The sequence below is a fragment of the Myodes glareolus genome, chromosome 15 (assembly GCF_982192425.1).
Source record: "Myodes glareolus chromosome 15, mMyoGla1.1, whole genome shotgun sequence".
In the NCBI taxonomy this organism is placed as follows: Eukaryota; Metazoa; Chordata; class Mammalia; order Rodentia; family Cricetidae; genus Myodes; species Myodes glareolus.
In genome coordinates this window covers 17282003-17294062 of record NC_142040.1, presented here as the reverse complement: position 1 = coordinate 17294062, position 12060 = coordinate 17282003, and the positions used below count along the sequence as shown (strand labels likewise).

General features: G+C 37.4%; 1 protein-coding gene across 5 annotated transcripts in view; it reads left to right on the top strand.

Moving 5' to 3' along the window:
* The window catches only part of Xrcc4 (X-ray repair cross complementing 4), a 212661-nt gene that overhangs the window by 132088 nt on the left and 68513 nt on the right, over positions 1 to 12060 (top strand). For all 5 annotated transcript variants that reach the window (XR_015734962.1, XM_087896767.1, XM_087896769.1 and 2 more), the window contains one exon: positions 8222 to 8369. Coding sequence is in view for 4 of the 5 variants with exons in the window: in XM_087896767.1 (XP_087752893.1) it covers positions 8222 to 8369 (148 nt within the window). In the remaining variant the exon portion in view is untranslated. The remainder of the gene's footprint in view (positions 1 to 8221; positions 8370 to 12060) is intronic.

Below are 12060 nucleotides of genomic sequence, written 5' to 3'. Positions count from 1 at the left end.
CTGATTATCTGGACTCTTGTCACTAAGACATACCACAGAAGCTCAATGTAGCTTCAGGCCTTAGGTTGTTCACTCTCCCTGTGGTAAAAAGAATGATTTCTGAGGTTTCAGAATATAAATTGACTTTTCCTCCTTTGTTTTATGTCTTTGAAAATAAAATCTCATTGATTGCAAATACTTAATCATCCTGCAAAATAACTAATGGAATTAAATAGCCCAACAGTCTGAGCATTCACATAGCTGTCTTCATAATAGATGGAGATTTTATGACAGTTGAGTTATTTCTTATTTGACATCCACCAATTCCCCCTTTTGCCTTTTTAATTTATAAAAAGATCTAGAAGTTGTCCTAAAAAATTATTATTCAATTTTTCACAATGAATCTCAATTTTTTTCCTTTCAGATCACAAATATTCTTAATATTTTATTTGTGTCAAGTATATCTTGATATGATTGTACATTTATAAAGTGATATCTAATTAGTTTATATTTGATTGGTTTTTATTTTATCAGAGTTCAGAAAGAATATACATCTTTTCAGCTGAGGAATGTAGAGATTTCATATTTGCCCACTATAAATGGCAGAGCTGGAGATCCATACTCGTGTGCCTCGTTCCCTTTTCTCCTTAGGTTCCTTTATCTTTGGTTCTGGGGTCAATTTGATTGTGAAAATCAGAACTTGCATATCCCAATTTTTCATACATAAAACAACTGAGTAGTAAGATAACAATATTTCCATGTGTTGGAATGTTATCACTAATATTCATACTGTAATTGGAGAGAGAATGTTGTATGGAAAGAAAATAGTAGCGGTACAAAATAGTATCTTTCCAATGAGTGGCTGACACTATAAACCCTAGGAAAAGAGAAAGATATCTGTGAGTTGGAGCTACTGGAGGTGATGAATATGATTTGATGCTGAAGGGGGAATATAAGTGGGCATTCAAAACACAAAGCAAGGAAAAACACTGCAGATCTTAACAGAATGTGAAAGACATTTTCTGGAAGATGTGGTTACCAAAGCAAGTTGGTATCACATTTAAATGCTAGAATCTTAACACATTTTTATGAGTCTGAGAAGCAAGTGGTGACTTTTAGTTTGTTCATGACCTTTGCAAACAGCACATATTTGCTGTATTCCTGGTCAAAGATTAGTACTTTCCTTATTCTACAGTTTAGTGTGAGAGCTACATTTCTTATACTATGAATAATAAATGATGTCCCTCAGGACTTTGGCCAGGGAAAGCACGTGAGGGGAATGCAGTAAATGTGTGTGGCCTGGAAAGAAGAGATGTGCTGTGTCTGTCAGAATGTAACAAACAGTGAGTCATCATATGAAGAGAAAGTCTCTACAGAGCGCTATGATGAGAACCTGATATTATATACCTGGAAGTAAATTTCTGCTTTTGATTTTATTGTATTTATTGCAAATAGATTCTTTTCTCATACAATACATCACAACCACAGTTTCCCCTCACCCCACACCCCTAAGCCCATCAATCTTCCCTCTCCCCTGGATCTACTCCCTCTCTTCATTTTCTCTTTAGGAATGAGCAGCCTCTAAGAGACAAAAGACAAATAGATCATACCCAGATACCATAAGTCCAGGAGAAAGTCATTACATCAAGCCTGTACAAGGTAGCCCAGTAGGCGGGATAGAGTCCCAAGAGCAGGCAAAAGAACCTGAGATACCCTCTGTTGGCATTCCCGAAAAAACACTAAGCTAAGAGCCATAACATATTTGTAGAAGACCTTGTCCAGCCCCATGCAGACTCTGTGACTGCCAGTTTAGTCTTTGTGAGCTTTTTTTGAACCCTGCTTAGTTGATTCCCTGGGCCATGTTCTTCCCGTGTCTTTAAATCATCTGGCTTCTACAGTTTTTCCTCCCCTTCTTCTGTGGGATTCCCTGATCTCCAAGGGGAGGGACCTAAAGGAGACCTCATTTAGACTCTCATGCGTATAATGTCTGACTGTGGTCTCTGCTCTGGCTAACATCTACTGCAGAAGGAAGCCTCTCTGATTATAGGATAAGGAAAGAACTATGAGTGTAGTAGAATATTATTAGGAATCATTTCATCGATGTGTGTGTGTGCGTGAGTGTGTGTGTATCTCTGTGTGTGTATGTGTTTGACCACAAAATCTAAAAATATTAAGACTTAAGAGTTTAATGGTCAGAAACTGAAGTGTACCAGGTATTTTTTCTCATGGGACTGATCCAAATTCCTGACAATTTAACTAAGGGTCATTTAGTTTGACATTGAGAATAACCAGGGAAGCCAGCCCTCTCCTCATGTCTTCTGTACGCTGCCAAGATCCTGCAGTTCTGCTGTCAGATGAGAAGTCTGGTGTTTTGTGAGCCACCTTTTATAATAGCAGTGATTGTGCAAAGATCTCTCATTTCCAGAGCAGCGAACCTGATGGGAACTTGGGATTCATTCCCCAGCTTCTGCCAGGCAGTGCTTCAGCTTCAGTGTGTTGATCGGCAGTGGCTTTTTTCTTTGGTTTTCTTGTTTAGAAATTACTGGAAATACTGAGATACATTGATGACAAAGAGCTGGAAATAGTTTTAAAACTGGGAGTTCTAGAAGTACAGTTACATACAATTCACTTTCCAGTCAGTTGCAATTCTTACTGTCCCATCTCCATTTGCTACCTATGTGTTACTTTACCCTCATTTTTTCCTTTATAGTCCACTCTTATCTATTTTTCTTGTATTGAAAATAGATTTTTTTCGTATACAATATATTCTTATTAGTTTCCTCTCCCCAAACTCCTCCCAGATCCTTCCTACCTCCCCTCCCATCTGAACCCACAACCTGTCTACCTCTCCTTAGAAAACAAACAGACATCTAAAGAAAAAGAATGTGGCAAAATAAAACAAGCAGGGAAAACAACTGAAACAAGATAAAACAATAAACAAAGAAAAGAGCAAGAACTTAATAAGACTGAATAAAAAAGATGCAAAGACATACACATTAATACTCACAAACATCCTATAAAAACACAAAATGAGATTCATTATGTTTATGCAAAGGTCCGGTAAAGTTTTTTTTTTTTAAATCCCTGAAAAACATTATGAGACCACCTCCAAAGATGCCCCCTGTGTTCATCTGGTGTTGGTCATCTACTATTGGGCATCGGATCTGTCCTTAGGAGTATTCGCTATCCCCAATAAGACACCTTTGGAAATAACTAATTTTTCTTCTTCTTTTTTTTCTAATTACAACACTGTTTGGCCTGTTAGCACAGGATTCTTATTAACTAACTTTTATATCTTAAATTAACCCATTTCTGTTAATCTGTGTATTGACATGAGACTGTCACTTACTGGTAAGGCTCCGGTGTCTGTCTCCTTTGGCAGCTACTTGGCATCTCTTTGACTCCATCTACTCTCTCTATATATATCTGTTCCGATTTCTTACCTAGCTTTATTCTGCTCTTCCATAGACTGAAGAAACTTCTTTATTAACCAATGGTAATAAAACATGTTTACAGGATATAGAGAGGAATCCCACATCACCCACCATCAGCAGCATATACATAGCCAGGCTTCTAGGTCTCAGCTGGATCCATTTCATTGTGGCTGATGCTTTTGTTGACTATCACCTGGTACTGGCATTTTCAAAACTGTTAAGATCCATGATTGCAACTAGACTACCTTGGGAACTCTAGTTTCGCCATACATTTGCAACCCTCAGCTATTTCCCATGATTCCCTCATGTCTTTAAACCATTATCACCTGGGTGACTTTGAGCAAAGAAGGCAAGATCAGAGAGAACCTTCATCCGACGATGAATGGCGATACAGACGGAGACCCACATTGGAGCACCGGACTGAGCCCCCCAAGGTCCAAATGAGGAGCAGAAGGATGAAGAAAATGAAAAAGGAAATAAGGACTGCGAGGGATGCGATCACCCACTGATACAAGGGGACGGATCTAATGAGAGTTTACCAAGGCCAGTTGGACTGGGATTGAACGAGGACGCAATCCAACCAGATTCTCTGAATGTGGCTGGATTCTCTGAATGTGGCTGGCCGGAGTTTTTCTGAAAAGCCATTGACAATGGCACTGGGACTTGTTTCCTCTGCATATACTGGATTTTTGGGATCCAGTCTGTCTGGACACTCACCTTCCTGGACCTGGAGGGAGGGGGGAGGAACTTGAATTTCCCACAGGGCAGGAAACCCTGACTGCTCTTAGGGATGGAGAGGGAGGAGGAGAGGGAGTGGGGGGAGTGGGAGGGTGTTGGGAGGAGGGGCGGAAATGGAAACTTTTATAACTTAATAAAATTACTTTAAAAAAAGAAATAACTAATTTTTCATGTTCAAATAGTTATCAATTGGAGACAGTTTCTAGGTCAGGAATGGGAGCTTGTGTCTACTTCCCTTCTCAATTCTGCAACCCCATCTAGCTGAGACCCTTGCAGACCTTCTACATGCTGCTGTATGTCATTGGTCCTACTGTGTCTGGGAGACCTTGTTTCCTTGGTGTCCTCCATCCCCACTGGCTCTTAGAATTTTTCTGTTTTCTGTTCCATAGGATTCTCTGAATCCCTAGTACGGGGATTTTTATGGAAAAAATCCATTTAGGACTGTGCTTTCCAAGGTTTCTCACGCTCTGCACATTGTCCAGCTGTAGATCTCTGTATTTATTTCCCATTTACTGCAGAAGGAAGTATCTATGATGATGGCTGAGCAAGGCACTGATCTATGAGTATAGCACATTGTCATGAAGAATCATTTTAGGATTACACTCCTTTAGCAGAACATTAGAATTTGGTTTTACCCTAGGTCCCTGGCATGACTGGTCTTAGGTTCCTCACCAACTGAGCAGTAAATGGGATGAGTTCCATCTCATGAAGTGGGATTTAAATCCTTTTCTATATTGTTGGTTAGTCCCCCATGCTGGGTGCCCCCATTGCTCCACCATATCATGCAGGTAGGTCATTATTGTAGACCAAGGGTATTTACCTCTTCTCCTTTGGTAACATGCAGAGTAACTTCCAACACAATGAACAATAGTCATTAGTGAATGAAGACTCTAAGTAAGCACCAGCCCAAACTCTCCATGTTCAGTGAGTTATGTAGGTGTTATATTCACCAATGGGTATTTGCCATTTGGTTGTAGAGACCAACCAATAGTCTTGGCAATACGCCTGTATTATCTATTTATTATAGTTTACTAAGAATATAATTCTCTGGAAAGGACGCTTAAAAGAAATCCCACACTAGCTCAGAATTGAGAAATAGATGGTTATTTATTTATGGATAAAATTACAAATCAGAATTCTCTGCTTGAATGGAGAACAGAGACTGAATCCAGCAACCCAAAATAGCGGCTGGGGAAGAAGGAGCAGGTGCAGGCTCTGCATCAGCATAGATAGTATAAGAGGCCATGCCCCGGTAGTCGAATAACCACAAGCTGTAAGACTTCCTACAGCATAATTCCATTCAGGTCATGCAGTTCCTAATTGCTTTTGAACAGTATTCTTCCTTTTCCAACTCTATTCAAATTTCCCCCATGTCTTAAATAAGTATCGTGATTAAGGCAATATTTTAGTGGTTAAATGCAGTTGTAACTTTTGAACATGACTGTCTTAGTTAAGGTTTTCATTGCTGTGAAGAGGCATCATGAGCAAAGCAACTCCTATAAAGGAAAACATTTAACTGAGACTAGTTTAAAGTTTAGAAATTCAGACCATTATCATCATAGTGGGGAACATGGTGGCGTGCAAGTAAATATCCTGATGGCTGTATCGTGGTTTGAAGGGGAGAGGAACTCAACTGAAAAATTGGGCAGCATCCTGAGCATAGGATACCTCAAAGCACCTCTCTCCTCCCCACACTTTTTCCAACAGTGCCATACCCACTCCAACAAAACCATACCTCCTAATAGTGCCAATCCCTATGAGATTATGGGGACTAATCTTCAAGTTTCCTGTCCATTTAGGAGTACCCGTGATCTTCCATGTAAAATACTAATTGGTATAGATTCTTGAAGCTGGAATGTGACTCTACTCTTACTGTTGTTAAACAGTTGCTCTGTCTAGAGTTCAGAGTGGGATACAGCATCACTCAAAGACCTAGCCTAAAAATGAAAAAAAAAAATCATCTCCAAGCATGAATAGACCTTCTGTGATTTAGATACTTACATATAAAATGGCAAGGAGCATCTCAAGTGTCTCAATGTGTCTGTATATCGCCTTCACTTTTAATGTCACACATAGGAGTCTGTATGCAATTTTTATCAATCTAGTTTATATTTCTTCTTTTGAATAGATACATATTTTTATTTTAGAAATTATAATACATTTACAATATCTCTTGCTTCCTTTTCCTCCCTCCAAACCTTTCCCTGAATCCCTCCTTGCATTCTTTCAAATCCATGGTTTCTTTTTCATTCATTCTTATTACATGCACACATATACACACTGCTAATGTGCTATACACACATTACACACACTGTGTGTAATATTACTTGTATATATCTCTTATTGAATTCTAACCCTAATTTTAAGTTATCATTTACAGTTTTAAAATGAATATTAGAAATGTTGTAACTGTAAAAATATGTATCTTACCATTTTACTAAAAGTTGATTTTTTTTCCTCCAAAGCATTGAATATAATATTTTTCTGTTTCTCAAGTCTACCTATAGTTGAAATATCATCTACTTACAACATTTATACTACGGTTGTTCATATTCATGATATTTATCTTCATTAGTTTTCTCATAGCTTAATAAAAGGTAACAAATAATTCAGCTTTAACTTTTCAGGAAAAAAGTCATGTTTTCTTTTTCATTTCTCTATTTCAGCACATTTTAGGAATGAGTAAAATTATCTAAATAGAATCTGGTAGAATCAATTGACTTAAAGCCTGTAATAACTTTGAAAAGTAAAATATGTTTGCCTGAACATATGTTTGTAGACCTCTATACCAGCAAAATTTTATTAAAATTAACATTATAATTAATAGTGTTTGCTTAGGAAGCCAACTAAGTTCTGGACATAAGTTCAGAACCTGTACAGTTCTGTCATTGTTTTTGCTGGGTCTATATTTATAGCATAAGTCAAAGTTGTGGCTCCATTAAATCTCTAGCACCATGTCAGCCTCTTGTCATAATCAGCCCACTCTGCATCATGCCTCCTCTAAAGAGGAACTGTGGGCTATGACTGCATTGGTTTCCCACACTTTTTCATATTGACTACCCAGCCAGGTATAGTGGTGTAGTGTGTAACTTCAATCCCAGGACAGGGAAAGCTAAGGCACAGACATCTCTGAATTTGAGACCAGGCTAGTTCTACATAGCAAGTTCAAGGCTCGCCATGGCTATATAGTGAGACTCTTTCTCAAAAATAAATAACTATTTTAAACCCAGTTAAGGGTTCAGGTAAGACGTCTTCACACCTTCCTTTACTGACTTCTTGTCCTCATTGAGCCAGCTGCTGTTTATGGGAAGGGACTGGGCTTTCACAGTACTTCAGCCTCCCAGTAAGTGCCTGGATATTGTTCAAATTTCCTCCATAATTATGAAGCAAAACTTTTTTCTGCTATGCTTAAGTGAGACATGAGGTCATGTGTTTATACTCAGAACACATACTGAAAGCTCAGATCTTTTTGATATCGTTGTAGCCCCCAAACACCCCTTTGTTATAAAAGCATGAATTTTGGTGGAATAGTTCATGATTGGTTAACAAGAAGGTATTGTTAGTGCCCTTAAGATTTTTGGAACAAGATTAATAAAAAATACAAGAACATGAACCTAGTGTGTTTCCATTGTTGCCTCTGTGTAACAAGTACAGATCACCTTGAGGTTTTCATATTTTAGCCACTTCAAATTCCATTTTCACTAAGGGCACTTGATTTTCACGTTTGTAATTTTTGTTACCTGACATTGCCGCACGTGCATTATCACTGTTGTAGGTTAAGTTGCCTCATGCCATCCTTTAGTACATTTGTTATGCTCTGGTGACCGTGTTTGCCTCAGATAGAGACTACTTCAACACATTAGTCAGTAGGCACTGTATATAATTCTCACGCTGGTTTTAAACACTGCACACCATCCTCCTGCTTCACATGAGCAAGTGTGTATAAAGGTTTGAGAGAATAGTTTTGCTGTATTTCTTTGTGCTACATATGTCATTGTTGAGGAAGCGATTTAATATTTAATATAAATAAAATGCATAAACTAATTACATTGCATTGCATTTTGTTTTAGCAACGCTTTGTAAAGATGATTCCCTATTTTCAAGTCCTGATGTCACTGACATTGCGCCAAGTAGAAAGAGGAGACATCAAATGCAGAAGAATCTTGGGACAGAACCTAAAATAGCTCCGCAGGAGCAGCAGCTGCAGGAGAAGGAAAAGTAAGTGTTCTGTCTCATGCAGGACAACATCCTCATATAATTCTAAAATATTAGAGCTTAAAAAGTATGATGTGGGATATTGTAAAGTGACACATGTATTTTCTCTGGTATTTGGTTAATTCCTAATCATATTTATGTCATGATTTTCAAAAATATAATCAGGTTTCTTTGTGGTTTTCACAGTTTAATTAGAAATGGCATATAGGATACTAAAAATATTAGAATGCATCTTGTTTTCAGTTAAGCATTTCAATCTATTTTATTGCTTAAAGGATACCCAGATCACATTCAAATTAGCCACTCTGTCCAGTTATGCTTGTCCACCCCACCCCCATAAACTCCCTTTCTAATCTTCTGTTTACTTATATCAAACTTTGGAATTGCTTGTTTTATTTTTGCTCTTGGTTTCAAACTTGAATTTATATTCTAATGTAATTGTAATGAATTTAAAGTAAAATATTTCATTATAACAAAATAATAGATATTTATATAGTATTATTATTTAAATTCTTAACGAATGTGTTAACTTATTATATGTATTGTGTGTATGTATGTTAACTTAACAAATGTGTAACTTATATGTATTGTGTGTATGTATGTCTGTGTGTGTGTGTGTGTGTGTGTGTGTATGATTTATTTCCTTTTCTTACAAGTTGTGGTTAATTGAGAAGATGGTGGTATTGTTATATCTCTGCAGAATGTGGGAAGAAAACACCTGGAGCTCTCAAGGTCCTACCTTGGGTCTCCATGTGTTCCTCCTTCTTCTAGTTCTTGCCTGTATGAAGCTGAATTTTCTTTACATCATTAGATTAATGTGTCATAGTTGATAAAATGCAGAAGCAAATGAAACTTGAACTACTTTCAATCAAGTCAGCCATCAAACATTTGCAAATGCACAAAACAGTGTTGTCACAAGCTTTTTGTTTGTCTGTTTGGAAAAATATTGATGTTTCATGAAGAGATTGTTATTCTGTTAGTGAAAAAAGGGCTATGAATTTAAAGGAGAGTGGAGAGCGGTACATGGACAGGTTTTGAGGAAGGAGAAGGAAGTGAGAAATGTCATAATTATATTATAATCTCAAAAATTAAAAAAATGAAAATTGAATGTTTCTCATATTGTCAGCATGATTTGTGTAATCTTGAAATACTCATGAATATTTTAGTGTTAATTTTTAAGGTGTCATATATAGTTTATATGAACAAGAATATGGATCTAGCACTCTTAATATACTGAAAAAGTTTAAAAGTGTAAAGTGATCTGGATACTACAATGCTTTAGAATTCTGTAAACAATGAGAATGTGAAGGGAGACAGAAGCCATGCCTCAGGAGTCTGGCAAGATTCCTGCAGCATTTTTTAACATTTCTAGAATAAATAAGTATTTCATATGTATGTAACTACTCTCTGAGTCTATAATCCTGGTGCTTTTATGGCTGGAGATAGTAGACTATGTAGGTTCAGGACCAGCCTTGTTATGTAGTTAGTTCAAGGTCAACTAACTATAGAATGAGATTCTGTGCCCAAAACAAAGCAACAAACATATAGAAAAAAATAATTCACATATTTATTATTTGTTTCTTCAGTTAACCTGATATTTTTGTTCATTACACAGGATCCATTGTGTATAGTATGTGTGTCCACACTACATATGTAAAATACCAATTTGCACTCAACTCCTGCACTTTTAGCTTTGTTGTCTGAGTTTAGTTCTCAGCTCTTAACCATTTGAAAGAGATTGTGTAATTCAAAGCATATTATTGTCAATGGCTTCTCGGAAAGACTGCAGGCCAGCCACATTCAGAAAATCCGGCCACATTCAGAGAATCTGGTTGGATCACATGCTCGTTCAGTCACGGTCCATCTGGCCTTGGTAAACTCTCATTAGATCCGACCCCTTGTATCAGTGGGTGATAGTATCCCTCGCAGTCCTTCGTCATTTTCTTCCTCCTTTTGCTCCTCGTTTGGATCTTGGGGGGCTCAGTTCGGTGCTCCAACGCGGGCCTCCATCTGTATCGTCATCCAACGCCAGATGAGGGATCTATGGTGATATGCAAAATATTCATCAGTATGGTCACAGGCCAAGGCCGGTTCAGGCACCCCCTCCTCTGTCCAGAGAACAATCTGGGGATCTCTCCTTGGACCTGCAGTCTTTCCGAGAAGCCATTGACAATGACACTGGGACTGGTTTCCTCTGCATATACTGGATTTTTGGGATCCAGTCTGTTTGGATGCTCACCTTCCTGGACCTGGAGTGAGGGGGGAGGAACTTGGACTTCCCACAGGGCAGGAGACCCTGACTTCCCTAGGGGACAAAGAGGGAGGAGGAGAGGGAGGGGGGGGAGTGGGAGGGCGTTGGGAGGAGGGGCGTAAATGGAAACTTTTTATAATTTAATAAAATTACAAAAAAAAAGCATATTATTCCTTTACAGAACAAAGATGTCTTATTTCTAAATTATATTAGAATTAACATGCTACTTATATAGATAGTTATTGCCAGGAATAAATTACCAATAATCAGAAAAACTCAGAGAATTCTCCCTTTCATTTAGCCAATTAGCAAATGTAACTCATGGATATCAGTTATGTGCCCAGCTTGGTAGGAAATCTTAAGGAACCAGAAGGGTTAAAACCAGAAATATTTAATCAATATCTTACTGGTTTTGGTCTGATTGTTTTGTCTGATGAAAATCTTATGCTGTAAGGAAGGAAATGTATTGAATTATGTGGTAGAATAGCGTTTACCTCTTTCCAGTGTGTTTGATAACTAAGTGTAATGTTCTAAAATACTAGCATTCTCAGTGTACTTGTTGCTAAAAGAAGCTTGGGATCTATGCAAGGTAGGCAGGTGAAAGAATTTTTGTTCTGAATCATGACTAATCTTATAAAAGCTTTTAAATAAAAGTAATGTGCTTTTGTTTCTAAAAAATTCACGTTTCTTTATGGTTTAAAATGATTCTGTCAGTTTTCCCACATTGCAAAACCACAGCAAAACCCTGTCTCAAATTTTTTTAAAAAAAATTGGCAAGATCTGGTATGCCAGTCCTTGTAGGACTGTCTGTCAGGCTGTTCCTATGTACGACTGAAAAGCGTGTATGAGAATTCTGAGGATTAAAGGCGATGTAGTTTAGTATGTGTCAGAGGTTGAGTCTCCTACACCCTGCTTTAAAATTCCTTTTTGATCATCCAACTGAAGGAAGATATGAATGTATAAATTTTGGGGTTTTTTTTGTACTTTAGAATGTCTTTATTTTGAATATACATGCTGAAATTTTAGAGCACATACAGAATTTAAATACTTGTTCTATGTTTCCAATTATTTCTCTAGAAAAAGAAGCTCCTGAAAACCAAAAATACATTCTTAGCAGGAAATGATATAAAAAGCAACAACAAGAAGAAAAGTAGAATAAGCTGGGACCAAGTGGGACGGGTGGGGGATAACGAGGACGTGATTAAATATTGATGATCACCCCCTCTTTTTTAAATTCTTAAACAGTTTTTTTCTAGTAAATTCACATTAATAATGTATATATCATTTAGGTTGTTACCATCAACCTTAGCTTCCCAATCAAATGGACTGTTAATGTTTTAAAGCATTTTACTATTAATACAGCATTAGTGGATCACTATATTTTATGTAATTATGATATTCTGCTTCATTTTATTGTACTGAGGGAGGTATAACCTTTTTGTA